Source organism: Molothrus ater, chromosome 5 (genome assembly GCF_012460135.2).
Source record: "Molothrus ater isolate BHLD 08-10-18 breed brown headed cowbird chromosome 5, BPBGC_Mater_1.1, whole genome shotgun sequence".
NCBI classification, from domain to species: domain Eukaryota; kingdom Metazoa; phylum Chordata; class Aves; order Passeriformes; family Icteridae; genus Molothrus; species Molothrus ater.
Window position 1 is genome coordinate 22,352,417 of NC_050482.2, and position 17,173 is coordinate 22,369,589.

The window sequence follows — 17,173 nt, forward strand, 5'->3', positions numbered from 1 at the left end:
TCCAATACCTTGCAGTTATCCTGAAGGTTTTGTTCTGTTTAATCTATAATTAGAAATAGAAGGCAGCATCAAGTTACATGATTTGAATTTTGAACTTCCATCACATACTAAAAGGTTTCTTCTGCCACCAAGGGGCCAGTTTTTTAGGAAAAGAGATCTAAGGTATGAAATATGGAGCCAGCAATGGTATCCCCAGTACTGTAGAGGAGAAGGTATTTCCATTGAACCCATCAGTGGATGGTGATATCTCTAACTTGTGAACTTAAGATGTAGACTCTGATATCAGTAGGCCCCTTGTTTACAGGGAAGTCACTGCTTATTTCCAGAAGTAATTAATTAGCTCATTGGGGAGCAGAGGGGATTCACCAGTGCTTTCAGTAGAGAGGACAGATCATACTTGCAGCTTTTTATACTCCATGCTTGAAAACTCAGGCTCACAACCTCTGCTGTGGAAGCCACCAGGTCAGCACCAAGTGATAGAAAGGCTGATGTCTGTATTTAACATCTTTTCCCTTCAAAGCATTTAAGACGTGGTTAACTGAAAGGAAGTAATACTTGCTGTGTCCCTTGCCTGTTACAGCTGTCTTCCTCCAAAAATAACAATAAATCCAGTTGTGAATCCCAAGAGAATATTTTGCTTGCTGTAGGATATTCTTCTGGTTTCCTGCTGACCACTTTCAAACAAAAACAAATCTTAGTATTTATTCTCTGTTCTACACAAACTGGAGAACAGTTGTACAAATTCAGTTTTTCACTGAAATTAAAAACAGAGATGTGTGCTGCACAAAAAGGGAAAGGATGTTATTTGGATTTGGGTTCTGCAGAACATGAGCTTTTGCAGTGGTGTGTGTCTGTTTGTGCAGACCTCTACATACAGTGAATTGAACCCCTGACTAACTTCTAGAAAGGGAAGCAGGCTGCATCTTTGAAGCTAAATTTATTCTAATGAGGAAATGTTAAGAACTTACTTTGGTCAAAGATCTTTGAAATTTGTGGTACAGATTTTATGTGACTGATACTGATCTGGCCACTTGAATAATTTTTGTATGTGCATGCAGAAGGCAGAATTGATGTTTCATTTGTACATGCAACAGCTGAGAAAGTGTGAGGAAGCCTTCAGAGTTTGATGTAACTGCTTCTAAAAAATCAGCCTGGTGGTTTCTGAAACTCAGGGATCTGAGACCACTTTTGCTTGTTCAGTACTTTGTGCATAAAGATGTTCAGACCTAGTAAGTAATTCAAAGTGACAGCCCTTGTGCGTGCTTAGCACACATGTGGATACAATGTGAGAGCAGCAGGTGGTGTTTGATCGCTGATACTTTTTGAATATAAGAATATTTCAGCCTTGTTGCTCTGACTATTCAATTAAAAGAGAGCTATTGTCTCACAGCCTGCATGTGACAGTCAGCTGCAACCAGCAATAATTAGCTGTGCAGCTATGCTTTTTGGTTTTTTTTTCCCTTTAGTGCTGTTACTCTGTGTTTGATTTAAAATTATAAAATAGCAGTACTGGCTAGGTACCTATACTCACAGGATTGATGGGTTTCTGAATGTCAACTGCACTGGGCAGTTGTTGTTTTTCTTCTGTGCCACATTCAAAGAGCCCCTGAGCAGAGACAGTTTCATTCTGTGACTGTTAATTTAAAGCCTGCCATCCTGGGGATTGTGTTTCTCCATCACACTTTGAAATTACTGTGGTTTCTCAGCCCTGAGTTCTTCTGTCTTTCTTTTTTAAGTCTGGAAAATTATAAGAGATTGCTTCCACTCCTGCTTTGTCTCTTGCTCCCCAAGTAGTTTGCTTGTCAGCACTCTGTGATTGTCTGAGTATTATTCTTTCCATTCTAACAGGGAGGTTCTCAGAAGCTTCTTTGAGAGTGCCTCTCATTGAAAATGCTTGAGATACTTTGCATTCAGGCTTTGTCTCTCTTAGATGTGGGGGAGAGGCTCTTTGGGAAGGACTCAAAGACTACTTTCATCAATTGCTAAGGCCTGTTAGGGTTAGTGTTCAGGCAGCACCATCAACAGAGGTTGATTGTGTAAATTGTGAAGTCTTCCCAGTCCTTTTTCATCAGCAGTATTTTAGATACCTCTCTCACCATGTGCCTATTCAATTTCTCTTGGTTTTTGTTTCTTTTAACCACCTGTTACCCAAAGCCTTGTCTTGGTGTTTCAGCCATAATGCAGTCATAGCCAAAAAGCAAGAGATCACTCAATAGGTGAGATGATGGAGCTTGCATAGAAAACTCATAAACTCCCTTGGTGATCGAGCTCTTATTAACCCATTCTTTAGGGGTTCCCAAGATGATAACTTTTGTAAGGGGATTATTCTCAAGAGAGACATCTCCTTTTTGCCCTTTCTACCTCTAATTTGAGTCTCTTCTTTAGCTTCTTTTTCTTCATCCTCCTGGCAGCAGGATGTCATGACTTCATGCTCAGGGAAAGTGAGTGTAGTGCTGTGCTTGGCAGGCTGCTGCTGGGGCATGCAGCTGAGCTTCTTGTCACACTGACAGCAGCTTCTGCCTTTCTGACATCAGCCAGTCTTTGGGAAAGGGGCTGACAACACAGAACAGCTCCAGACTTTCAAGTTAGGGCAGAAGATGTCTTGAGAAGAGACATTTCAGTAGACATTTCTTTCAAAATCAGATGTCCCATAAGTGAGGTTGGAGCCGTTTGTATTCTGAAAGAGCACATCAGGCATGAGAACTTTTGTCTCAGAAAATTTTCTAGCTTTCCTGTTGGAGACTGTAGAGTTTGGAGAAAGGATAGGAAGCTGGGTGCCAGAAGCAGGAGCAACTCCCTGGGGTATCAGGGCACAGGACAGGACTGGGAGACACCAGGGCAGCCCCATGCATCAGTAGCATCCCTGGGGATGAGGCTAGTCTGAGGTTTGGTTTGCTTTCTGAAGATGACCCAGGCTGCGTTATGAAGAGAAGACTGTGGATAGGCTGGATCTTTCTGTTTTTTTACAGATCTGTCTGTACTGAAGGCAAGATAACAATTTTGTCTAATAGCACGCTAAACATCACCTGCCTCTTCAGCCAGGGCATTAAGATGGAGATCTTCTTCACTTTCATCTCTTTTGCTTGTGACAGTGAGCCAAAACTCAGCATAGTTGTCTCAGAATCACCATGATTACCAAGGTCTGGTGCCCAGAGTCTAAGATCTCAAAATGTGTGTTAGACCATCCCTACTTGAAAAATCTTTCTCATATCAAATACTTGGGTCAGAAGTATTGATTGGGTAACTCCATCACTTGTGTTCAGCTGTTGAATATCATGGGGTTTGGTGGAAGTAGGGGACTGGGGGGCATCCAGAACATGAGGACATAAGTTGGCTGACATGCAGCCACAGGTGTCAGGTGGCAGAAAATACAGAGAATATCTTGACTTGATTTTTCTCAAGGTCTCGCTAGTCTGTTTGCCTCTTGCCTTCTTGAGTCCCTTTTGGAGGCTGCATATTTTTTTTGATAACAGGACAACTGCAGCCTGGAATGGTTAGCTTGATAGCTTTATCTCAACATGGGAGTACCAGTAGGAGATACTTCAGCACAGCACTTTTTACTCTGAATCTTTTGCTCAGTTATCTTCTCTGAGAAAGCAAGAATGCCCCCAGTTTTCTTTGCTCAAGCTTTTAGAATACTTTGGACAACTCAACCTTTCTTTCATACCTTTAAAAGAAGATATGATCAATGTGCCAAAAATAGAATTAATAGTTGCCTTTCTGTTTGGCTCAGGTGTACTTAAATTAACTTCTTTTACTGTGATCCAGCTGGGGACCTAAATAAATAACGGAATCACAAAAATGGTGGTTAGTTTAGCTATCAAATGATACTAGCTTCAACGTCTTTCTACCTGTCAACTTTTAAGGTCAAGAGAGAAACATTTTTGGTCATTTACAGCTAAGAAACAATATTTTGAGAACTTCACTTTGCACAAATGCCTACAAGTTATGCTCTATGATATTTAAAATTTTTGTGTTTATTTTTCATCCAGATGTGGAGGGGTGCAAAGTGAACTTGACACTTTTTTAGTTACTGTGTGATCTGAGGAAATGTAATGCTAGATATAATTGGAACACGTGGTCAAGTATTTTTTAATGATTATGAGATGATTAAATTTACTGAATTATCTCAACCCACGCTGTTCTCATACTATTAATTTGCCTTAAATGAGTTGAAGCAATGCAATGCACAGCAGCTGTGTTTGCTATGTAGCTTTCTAGTCATTAATAGTTCATTATACTTTTTAATGTTGATTACCTGTTAGTATAATTATGGTAAACACTTTCCTATACTAAAAACTCATAATGCTCTGTGCTGCTGCTGAATAAACTACTCTGGTGATATCCACAGGTGTATGAATAAAATAAATCAAAATAAAATAAAATAAACTTCAGAAATATATGATGTAGTACAGAAACATATGATTCAGTAGGAATTCTATTAAATTTACAAAATTTTCAGGCACAGTGAGGGTATCCTCTAGGTGATTCTTATGTCTGCCAGAGGAGACATTTGAGTTGATACCATTTCATTTTTAAAAGTAGATTATGAAACAACCAGAAGATTTAAATCCTTAAGGAAATCTGACACAGAATAACCTTAGAAAGTTTCTCCATGGACAATGGCAATGACCTCACACTGCAGTATTCCATAGTGGAGAGAATGCTTTTAATATAAATTTCAGCAGTTTTTTACTTTTCTTATCAAGGAGAAGTTGCCGAGTGTTTTGGTTTCAGTGATTTTGTGGGAGCTTGCATCTTACAGCCACCTGATGCTGTGGTTCACAGTAGCTATCAATGCCCTTCAGAGCAATATTAGTATGAAGGTTTTTGCAAAGATAATTCATGCTTGTCAAATGCTTTGTGTGTCTTTTTGTGTAACAAAAAGTTTGATTACAAAGTTCTTTCAAGCTCTCGTTGTTTAAAGCTGGAAGGCTTGACAAAATGTAATACAAACCCAGCACAGTGGGTCAAATAGTCTGACAGATACGTATTCTTTGTGAGAGCTTTGAAATTGGAGCTCCATTATACTCCTTTTAAAATTCAGAAAAGGAATTGTCACTACCACAGATATAAATTAATCATACTCTTGTCTACTTTTATTTTCATCAGCATTCTAAAAACTCAGGAAGTTGACAGGAGAAAGGTGTCACTTGAGATGCATGAGTTGTAATAAGCAGTTACAAGACAACAGGAATTGCAGACTGTAGAAAAGGAAAAATTCTTAGCATCACCTGCAGTCCTGTGTGAATGCCTAGTGACTAAATGCAAGGAATGTATAATAATTCTGCTTATATAATCTTGCAGTTAAAGGGATAAATAAACTAAAAATAATTTCCCCCTTGATACATCAGAACGCAAAGGTTTCCATACTCAAAATGTTTTTAAATGTTATTTAAGGAATGCCTTTTACTCAGAATGAAAACCAGAAAGAAGGAATAACTCTGTTATAAGTAGTGGTTTCTGTGCACTTGCAAAAAGAAAAAAAAGTAACCAGGTTTGCTAAAATCAGAATGTACTGATTCTTCTGCTATTGCTTTAAAAGGTACTGAATGTACTCAATAGATCTGACAGGTTAATTCTTCCACTGGACTTACAAAGGTTGCATATTTGATTAGGAGTGATGCATCATATTCCTCTGCTTGACTGGAGCTCCTGATAATAACAGAATGTGCTTCTGCAAAATATTGAGATGAGGAACTGAAGGCCTTCTACTTACACCATCTTTCAGATGATTTAGATCTTAATGACACTGTTGTAATATTTTTGACTAATAACATCTGTTAGATTTATACTTGCTTGGACAGTTTTGCTCAAATCCTTAACTTATCCTTTGTAGTAACACAGAGGACAATAAATTGCATTTTATATATATGACACAAGTACTATGTGTAGGAAATTAACTTGATGGTTAACGTAATGATTCATTTTATTTTTCAAGAAATGAAAGATGTGAAAAATGATGCTTTTTAGAGTGTTGTTACTTTCGAAATGATAACAGTAATTCATGGTAGTTGTAATTCAGAACTCACTGAATGTTATGAAAGTCTCCCAAGTAGTATGTTTAGAATACTTTAGAGTCTAAAATCTAATACTTTAGAATACTTCAGAATCCAGATTCAAAAGTAGTGCTTATAAGAAAAATGAAAGAAATTATATTTCAGCAGCATTTAACTGCTGAACATGTCACTTTGGGTAAGAATTTGATGAAGCAGTAATTTTTAATTGTACTGACTATAAATGGTTACACTTTTTTAGATGGTAAATAAATATTTAACAATACTAATAAATAAAAATAACTAACAATACTAATAACAATAATATTTTATTGATTGTGACTTACACTAAAATTACTTGTTAATAAAAGTTTCAATAAATTTATATAAATGTTTTAAAAATTAAATCTTTAAAATTCAGTGGCTTGGGGGTTTTTATATCACATGTGGATTGGACATAGTATTTTACATCTATTACCTTCCATTTGCAGCAAAGGTGCTTTGGAATTCATCTACAATTTCTGTGGTTTTTTACTAAAATTGACTTTTATTAATGCTATTGATCAAAATTGGAGACAGTAACAAGACATACATTTTGGTTATCTTCTCTCAAGCAATGCCACTACTGAGGGCTGATCCGTTGCATAATCTACAGCAAATGGCTTCAAAAGGGTTTCCAGCAGAGCACTGAATAATGTAAAAGTTTAAGTTCCTATTTTATTGTACATGACCCTTTTGAAATGCCAACTGTTCCTTTAAAAAAAAAAAGTTAATTCAAAATGTATTAACGGGAGGAAATTTTATTAACTCATAATATGAAAATTTCCATTTGTAAGAGAAGGAAGGAGTTAATTTTTGAAATTGGTCTGTTACAATGAGATTGAGTCAGCTGGTTTATTAGATTTAGGAAATCTTTTTTAGTCATCTTTTGTATTGGAGGAGATGCAACTAGAATCTTCACTGCTTAGATGTTTCCATTAAAGACTACAAGCAGTTTTTTTAATCAACTTGCTGAAGTTTTTCTTTCCATGACTTGCAGGTTGTGTTATATCCAACGTCCAATAGTCCAAAGTCCCCTGATCTGCATAAAATGATAGTTCCCAAAAACAGCCAGGACAGTGACCTGAAAATTAAACTAGCAGTGAGAATGGATAAACCACCTCACATGAAGCACTGTGGGTAAGTGTCCATTTCCTGTCTGTCTCTATTTTGTCTCACTGTGCCTATGTTTTAACAAAGTATCTAAAAAGTATTTAACAAAGTATCTAAAATCATAAAGTTTGTAAAACATTTCAAATGTCTAAAACATTTCCTATACTATGGTATTGTGTTATATCTTCATTTTATACAAAAAGTTTGGACTAGTCAGGAATAAGGTTCATTTCAGATGTTCAGTGATGTGTAAATACAGATGATGAGCTACGACTGAAATGCAGAACCTAGAGTACAGTCTCATTTAGATACTGGTTTGAATGTTGCAATTTATGGCACTTTGTTAAAAAAAATTTAGGAGAAACATATTTTTCCATTAAAATAGGATTAATTATATACCTGAATAAAGTGGTATTTGCCACATAGTCTCCCCTTCCTTTCTCTGTCTGCTGTATGGTCTTTCTCTTGAAAAAAATTTATGTATGAATGCTAGTTTAAGGATGTTTTTCTGTCTAACACTGAAACTGTGTGGAATAGATTTGTTCATAAAGAGAGCTCCTTTAATCAACTGCCACCACTATTCCTCAGCCCACCTGCAAAAATAGGTAGTGTTGCTGATAGTAAGCAAGTTTGTATTGTTTTTATAAAGCAATCAAAAAGAATCAATATACTGTCCATGCTATATAGGTTTCTTTTTAGACTCCTCCTGTTTGTATTCTGCCCATTGTACACAGGCAATAATTGCCAAAATTTCCTATGTATTATGCTTTCTTTAAAAAAGCAACCAAACTGACGTAATTTTTTCAAAGTGTTAATCAGTTGGACTCAAATTTCCCAGGTGCCAATTGTATCCCTCATTTTGGTTTTGTGAAACTTAGACACAAATGGTTGGGACTGTAACAATGGGATTTGGTGCATGGAGACCTGTGCCTGGTGACCAGGAACTGTGAGGAAAGGGAGGAAACCAGTCATGGGGTCAACAGGGGACTGGAGGTACTGTGCTTGGAGACTGAACTGAGATGAGAAAACTTCCAAGCAGGGCAGCATATACATAAGGGAAATGGGATAATGTAGCTGGAGAAAGCAGGAAGACTCAGGTAACATGGATAAGTTGGAGTAGAGAGCAGAGATAAGTGTTTGTACTAAAGCACGGTGCTCTCCTGTGAGTCCCACCTTCTGCCCCATTCATTTGCAGTCACCAAACACCTGTGAAATGGTTTGGTGATGGTGGCACATCTTCATCTAGATCCAGCCCACTAGCCTGGATTCAGTTTCCTGCTGCTGGAGGGTGTTGAGCTGCTGCAGCAGTGCAGGATGCAGGGGGCACAGTGCTTGCTGCCCGCCCTCCTCAGCAGCCTTGTCAAAAGGCAGCCCCACAGGCAGGCTGACTTGAAGCACATCAGCAAAGAATGATGTCCCAACAGATTCATCTGAACATGACCTGGTTCAATTGCAAACTGCCACCCTAAACACATCAGGGGTGTTGTGCTGCCATGCACCCATCCCAAGCAATGGCTGGGAGAAGTTCCCATTTTTGATCAGGTCACTGATAATATTGGGGTCATGCTGTCTACAGCCCCAATTAGAGTATAATGTGCAGCTGGATCCAGCAACAAGGAGAAGGCTCCAGTGTTTCCTCTCATCATGCTCCTGTGTTTCCCCAGAGGCTGTCTTGGCGAGGAGCTCTTCTTCTGGGGTCTTCAGAGGGTCTTCCTAAACTCCCCAGTTCAGTTTTCCAAACTGGTTTATATCAGTCTTCTTGTCTGATCATTAAAGAACCAAATCAAATATTGTTGTCAATAATTTAGTTCAACCATTATCCCTTTGTCTGCTGCTGGTGGTTGCTTCCTCAGATTGATTTTGAATACTTGTCTGCTGGCACTGTGATTTACTTCTACATTTTACTTCAGGGTCATTGCTGTGACTATTCTTTAGGCTATTCTTCTCACTAAAAATGCTCTGGGTCAGTCATCATTTCCTTTTCTTTATAGCTATTAGCTATAATGATTATTACCTAGATACTTGTTAAGGAAAGTTAGGGCACCAATGGATCTGTGGACTTCTCCACCATTAACATATGTGAAATGAAATAAAAACTTAATAATTCCTTCAATAACCATTGAGTAGATTGATGAGGTACTGTAGGAAGCACTGGAGTTGCAGTGAGAGGAGGGAAAAGATCACGTGCTAGCAGAATTGTTAGTGTGTACAGTCAGGAACTATTAATGTTATGAAGAGCCATCATCCAGGCACTCCCTGCAGCCTTCTCTTGACTTCCTGGGTAAGTGTAAGTATTAAGTGGTCATTTGCTGTTTTTTCAAGAGGGATTCCCATCTGCTTCAATACACATATTAAAGCTGCTCTGGTTCTGAACTCATGCTGTGTTATCAGGGAAATCTGCATTTGTGAAGAGACTGGAAACCTGTGATGGATGATGGGCAGTATCATCAGAAAGGCAAAGGAATATTTCACAGTTAAAATAGTTGAGGGTTGATTGAAAGGAACTGGCTTATATCCCCATTTGTGCTGCACAGAAGGACTTCCTTGTAAGAGACTGAAATGCTTCCACCTATAGTAACTGATGGTATCTTATTTGTTTCCTGTGTCCAGTTTGATAAACTGGAATCTGTTTTCCTAGGGGTGCACACCACTAACAGCTGTTAGCTGAAGTCAGTGGAAATGGGGCTTTAAATATTCATTGTGCTCTTCAAGTCCAAATATCCTAAAAATTAATATCTGGAGCCTAAAACTTTTAGTGTTTCAATTGTCCTGTTTTCAGGAGGGTACTGTTTTCAAGGGAAAACAGTACCACCTCCCAGGATCAGACACATATGAAGGTGAATCTAGGGAAGCATATGGTACAAAAGGGTTCCCACACTCTGGAGGAGCTGTGGGAGTGCAGGCAGTGTCACTTTGCTCAGCCAAAGGTTTGTGCTCTGCTGAGCAGGGTTATAACAGTGCCAGGATGTGCAATTCTCTGGAAAACCTTCACAATATGGAAATTTGAGTCTCTCTGTAAAACAGGGTTCGTTTAAAACATAATGAAGGAGGCCATAGGATAAAATCAAGTGCTGAAGAGCTCAAAGACAGCTGCTGCTATCCTGAATACTGAAAATGACAGGGAGATCTTTGTCTATATTTATTTTATTTTATTTTATTTTATTTTATTATTAGAATGTTGTCATATGTTTAAGTACAGGGTCATAGAGTACACAAAACGAACAGATATAAAAGGATGACAGAATGTGATCATCCTTTCTCCTGGAATTTCATCATATCAGCAAGTTGAATTTTACAACCTTTATGACAGAGTTCTAGTGTAGTTAGTGTGTTCAACCCAGCTAAGTTCTCATTCTTCATTGTATTTTTCAGAGGCATCTCATGCCTTATCCTTAACCAGTGTTTGAACTGGACAACTTACATTTGTGTCAGAGTTAACAAACTAACATACAATATTCGTTGTCTGTTACAGGAAAAGAAGGCAATCTGTTGACATTACATAATGTTTTTCAGATGAGAATCTCAAAATTTATTTGGAGTTGAATTCAAATTTTATCCTACAGCCAATTGCAGAAAGAGGGGTTTTAGTAGATTAATACTCTATCTGAGATAATTACAGTAAGAGACAATTTTTTAGATATGGGAACTGTGCCCAGATATTTCAGGTTCTGCAGGGTTGGCAAAACCCACAGGCCAAATCTAATGGTGGTTTTCAATTTTATCTCTTGAGAAAATTTTCTCCTTTTTAAGGCTGACTTTACTTACTAACACAGGGGATATGTTGGAAGACTTCAAAACTTGTCTTGCATTTATGTTTCAAGAATATTCACTTCTACAAATTATACTGTCTTGTACTAAAGTCACAAATAGCATTCTGGACTGCAGCACCTTCAAGTCATGTTCTCGCTTTGATTTCCACAGTCATAACCAAAAATTATATTTTAAATTAGATTATAAAGTTGGGATTTTTAATTATTAATTGTAACCTTTCTAAGAGCAAGAAATAAAAATCTTTATGACTCAACACTACTGAAAATCTCAATTGCAGTTCATTTGTACTTTTCTAAAAAAGAGGTTTATTTTTATGTTGACACATTCATACAGTTAATCTAGTGTTACTCCACTAATTTGACTTTAAAAAAATATTATTAAGGGAACAATTAATGTTTTTTCGATGTAATCTGTTTCATGCTTTAAAAAATGGAAGACTTATTATACATCTTAGAGTAAACATAATCTTATTGCTTATTTTACATTTTTATTTTTACTTTTGCATAAAAGGCTCTCAAAGTGGGAATTAACTTGTCTGATAGATAATTATCCTTTTGTATCTGAATCCTGTCAATACATTACAAGGCAAAGCATTCACAGCTAGTCTGAGTAGTGACAAGGTAAATATCGCTCATTAATGGGGATTTGTAGAACACTTCCAATTATTGGCAATTCATGACATTCCAGATTCCTTTCTCATAATTTGTATTGTATTTACATTCTCACAGGATGTGGTAACCTTTCCCTCATCTATAATTATGAGCAAATACCAGATACTTTTAAAATCGCCTTTACTTTGTAAAGCAAACATACATACAAAAGATTTTTTAAGATTTCTAATTTTTTTTCTCTTGCAATCTTGAATCTAAAACAAATCATCAGAGGAAAGAAGTAAAATTTGAGCTAAAAACTTCCTCTATAAAATGCTAAAAGCCTGTTTATTTCTGTTGAGTTACAACAGCAGCATTAGGTAGGTACTGTTTGCTTCAGGAAGGCTCAGTTGGATCTCCTTAATTCATAATTATATTAGGGTTTAAAATCCCAGCAGGACAGGTTAATTGACTCAAGATATGTGGGTTACTCTAAATATCGTCTCTAATACATGGGGGTTTTTTGATGTGCCTTTGCATATCTGTGTGCATTTGGATCATGCATTATTTTAAAAAGTAGATTGAGTTGTATCTTAGCATAGCCTAGTGGTGACTAAAAGGTATTATTCTGTTGCTTCCAATCTAGAAATAAAAAAGGAATGAATGAGAGATGGTTTTTTAAAGCTCACTTTAAAAGGATTAGTAATGCTCCATGGTCTTACCACAAAAAAAGAAAAAAAAAGGAAAATAAATAATAAAGTAAAATGAAATTCTTACTAATTAAACAGCCTGAACAGGACAATATTACTAAGTAGTAGTATTTGGGTTTGGCTTCCAAAGTAAAACATTTCAGCCTTGCTCTTGCCTTAAACTTTTACCAAGATTTGAAGGGCAAAATTCATTCTTCATGTTCTGTTCTGCTTTCTGCTATGACATGTTGCATATGGAACTGATATACATTTAATTTCCTAAACTTTTGCATTTGGAATAAACATTTTACAAGCACTTAGAATTTTCTCTCTGTCTCTCATCTATAAAGAAAGCATTTTGGTGACTTCTTTAAAATTGTACTCTCCGTAATAATAAAGAATCTGTGCAAGATGATTTTTCTGTCCCAAATTTTTGATGTTTTGGGTTTTGCTTTGTGGTTTTTGTTTATAATTGTATTTTGAGAATATAAAGATCACCGTTAATTTGTTAACGTCTTAAATTTTTTTCTCTTTTGCACTTGAAATTGGCTGAGATATTCTTAGGAGACCATTTATAAGTAGTAAATATAGGTACTGATTCCTGAATGTGACTGAAGAATCACATTTCTCCTGCTGCTGTAGTTTCAGAACTAAAGGAAACCTGTGAGGCAAATGGTTAGCAGTCTTCTCAGATGTAGAATTAGAGGAGAAGTAATTTTTTCCTCTCTTTTATATGACACTCGTCACACATCCTTAGAGGAGAAGATGAGTATAATCTGGTTTGCAGCTGAGTGAAATGAAACATAGGAATAAACAGAGATCACCCAAGGTCACAGACAATTTGGTGACAAAGCTGACAATGGCACTGGGGTCTGCTGGCTTCTCAGTGGTAGGGCTGTTGTGTGTGCCTGTCACCTGGATAAACACAGTCATTGCTGCTACTGAGCTCATAACTCAGCTGAGAAGAGCCACGGGGGCACTGCAGTCAGCCAGGATGAGGGTGGTGCCAGCTCTTACAGACTGTTTGTCTGTGGTCACCTGGCAAAGAAGGGCAGGATGATAAAGAGAATTGCCTTTGCAACTTAAAGATGGGTAATCTGGGTTTGATCTGAAGATGAGATCTGCTCCCACTTTCATTATTTCAGAAAAATACGCAAGGTGAATACATTGAAATTACTCTATTGCAACTCTGGGTTACTTGTACAGATAAAGTAAGATGTCAGGAATACAATCATACTTCTCTTAGCAAGTGCTGCAAGATCCCTGTCACAGATAAGATAGAAGGAATTTTTTGCTAATTTAAAACTTCAAGTTTAATTTTTCTTAAATGAATAGGTGTAGTATTGCTTCAAAGTGAAGGAAAGTGTTTATAACCCAATAATAGTTAAGGTGTTTCCAACATCTTAGAAAATCCTTACTAATGCTTGGTATTATATGGTAATATGAAGCATAGACTTCTTCAGTTAGTACTACGTTCTGTGAGATAAAACTTTGTATATTACTTTTCAACAGTTACTGAAATATGTTTCTCCTTAATCTTTTTCTCTTTCAAAAGAAAGAGCAGATTATCCGAGAGATTTGTTTTGCTTTTTCATTTCTTATCAATATAGGTTAATTTCCTGAACCAAATGTTAAAATACTCAAATACTTACCTAATGCTCAAATATTTACCTAATTCATTTCTTCATCTACATATTTAAACTCTTCTGGATCCCTTTATAGTATTTGATTCATTTTTCCAAGTTTGTGTGCTGCATATCTGGTTGTAATCATAAAGTCAGCTTAGTAGCACCATCTAGCTTTCTGTTGGCTGCTGTTGCATTTCTTCCTAGAAAAGGGTAGCAGAGCAATGACTTCAGCTGCTGCCTCAAAGAGCAAAGCTCTCCCTTTTCCTTTGGTGGAATGCTTACTATTTTGTTTGTGAATTCAAAGCCAGCAAGCATAGAAGTCAGATGGAAGCTGTTGAGTTTGTTTGAATTTTGCAAGCTTTACATAGCATCAGATAGTTTACAATTCTTTTCTGATCATTTAATCATATGGGCTCACTATAGCAGCCAAAAAATTTAGGTGTTTAGGCTATGTAAGCATTCTCTGAGTTTTCTCAAAGCAGCTACTAGGTAGGGTGGGGTGCCTTGACAAGATGGCTTATTAGTGCTAAGACACTGGCAATTGAAAAACAGAAAAGGTGCACTGGAGGTAGTAAGGTAAACTTTTCTCTAGATATATTGCACTTAGAACAGTAGTTAGTATTTTTGTCATTTCTACTACAATTACTCCTAATTAGTCTCAAGTAAATTTATAAGGTAAATCTTTTTAAAAATGCTTGAGAGATTGCCCACTGCCAACATTTTTTTGAGATGACCAGCAATCCATATACAAATGGGAGATTTTTCTACTAACTTTGTGCCATTTGAAACTCCTCTGTAAAAAGATAATCCTCAGCCAGTCTTCCTCATGTGTAGGAAAGGGATGATTACTATAAAGTGAAGATGTGTTCTTGATTCACTAACCAAATAACAAAAATATTCCTGATTCCTGTTGTCACAGTTGTTGCCTTGTGAAATCTTGCTACATGTTGAAGCACTGTGGGATGCAGCAGTCTGCTGCAAGATGATCCCCTCAAAAGAATTGTGTGTATTCATCTCAGCTGGGTCTAAGTAAAACTTAGTTGCTCCCTCTCACCATGATTTTATATTGTGTGCAGTTTTTCTTGCCTGTCCTGTTACTGGCAAATGGGATGCAACAATATTTACTCAGTCTAGCTGGCCTCTAGTGCCCAAGTTGTCCAAAGAACCTCATTCTCATCTACTCACACTGAGGAGCTCTTTTCCAAAGAGTACCTTATAAGCTAATTTTATGTCTGGAATACAGAACATGAACAGAAGTGTCTATTTCCAAAGGGAAATGTCTCATAAAGAAACTTATTTATGAAGCAAAAGGGAGGTGGAAATTTCTTTTACTCTAATTGAAGAGGTCATGGGACTTGGTAGCAGAGTTATGGAGCCATAATAGTTGGCCAAAACACAGCACAAAACCCAAGCACTGACACAGTGATGCCACTACCTGCACTACAGAACTGTTGGGGTCTCTGACATGTTCACAACACTTTTGAATTAGAGTTGGCTCATGTTCAGGCTCAGTGCATGGACAACATGATTGTGTATTTACTTGCTATATACTTTTGAGACACTGGACAAAAGATTTCATTGTCATTTCTCACAGGAAGGGATAAAAAAATATTTCAGCTGAATTTATTTGACTTCAAAGACAAAAGAGATGTGAACTAAAAAGTTTTATTTCCCAATCCATGTTCAGTCTAGACCTAGCATGACAATCTCAGGTTTGATCAAGACAAGCGCTGTAGCTGTAGGTGGCTCTGTAGTGCTGAGGCAAACTGTATCAATGCAAGGTTTTTACCACTCATGGAAGATATGTTGTGTGGCTGATGAAATAGGCTTTATTTGAATTTCAGACATGGTGGACTGTTGAAGAAAAAGTGTGGGGTTGGTAAAAAAATGCACTCAGCACCTGAAGTATGCAGCACAGCAAATACCACTGCATATTCAGGAATGCCTGCTGCTTACTTTACATCAAGGTGTGCCAAAGTGTCATCTAACATCCAGCACCACAAATCTATGTGTAGAGCATATTTTCTTTACTCAGTGAAAAAGCCTGAAGAAGGATATGTCACAAACTGCTATGAAAATATCCTGGCTGCAAACTTCAGAATACTTCCTTGAATAATACTTCATAATACTTCATCTGCTGGAAAAGACTGTCATGGTTGATCTGCCAGTTAACTACAGCAGGAAGTTAACATGTTTCTTTTGAAACCATAAGAGCTTTTCAAGAAAACTTATGAAGAGGGGATAATCCTTCTTTTCAAAAGTAAATCACAGACAGTTGCTGACTCTGAAGATCCAAGACCCTGAGACCCTGAAGACAAGCACGTGAGTATCCCTTTTTGCAAGATAAAACTCATAAATCCCAGCACAGCGTAAACCTGAGTATTTCAAGGACTTCCAACATTTGGAATGAGACTACTGAGAAAGTAACAGAAAATTTAAAAACTAAGCCAGTGGATTTACATTTCTGCAGAAATATTGGTCAAATTTTGGCTCATAATTAATAAACAATTAAACTGGGTTGAAAAGCAATGGTGTATATTTTCTGTTTATTTTGTCAGAGGATCAAAAATGTCCTTCGTGTAGGTGTAGCTATCTTACCCTGCTAAATTCTGGCAAACCTGTCCTCATTTTAACATTCATAAAGGAACATGCACTTGTAGATATCAAGGTCAACATTTCTTATGTATGTTGTAAGCTGCACTTTTAGTGCTGTATGAAGGTGTTACTATTATTATACCAAGATGTCTCATGTGAATATTTTCTGTAATGCTACTTTGTGCTTAATGCTGGTATTTCATTGTGCTAAATGAATGTTAGCATCTTGCCATGGAGAAAAGTGCTAATGTGATAACTGTCTTCATTTAAATGGTTTTACTATTACACACTTCTGCAAAATCAATTTACTATAATCAGTTACTTTTTAAAAATTAAATTGAACTTCATGAAAAATGACACATTAAAATTACATTAATGATTGATTGGATAATGATAATGGCTTAATGCAAAATTACTATGGAAGGAAGAAGCAAAAGTGTTTATCCTGCTGCTAGATCCTTAGAGAACAGATTATAGCTATGAGCCTGATTTTCAGTGCTTCACACAGTAATTGCTTCTGAGGAGGCACCGGGAATCTGAAGATCTTAATGATATGCCACTGCCACTTTAATTGCTGAAAGAAGCCAAGAGAATCCTAATTGCCAAGGGAAGCATTACTAATTAAAGTGTCATTCTTCATTTATTCCATAGAAATTCATCTGAAATATTTGTAAAAGCTGAGATGTAAATTTAGATCCAAACTCACTTAGCTTAATCACAACAGACTTCATGTGAAAAATATCTGTGGGTTA

At 36.8% G+C, this 17,173-nt stretch overlaps 1 protein-coding gene across 2 annotated transcripts in view; it reads left to right on the top strand.

Annotated features, from left to right (window-relative positions):
* Positions 1–17,173, top strand: part of CADPS2 (calcium dependent secretion activator 2) — a 284,523-nt gene that overhangs the window by 141,280 nt on the left and 126,070 nt on the right. For both annotated transcript variants that reach the window (XM_054514815.1, XM_054514814.1), the window contains exon 8: positions 7,036–7,175. In XM_054514815.1, the coding sequence (XP_054370790.1) occupies positions 7,036–7,175 (140 nt within the window). The remainder of the gene's footprint in view (positions 1–7,035; positions 7,176–17,173) is intronic.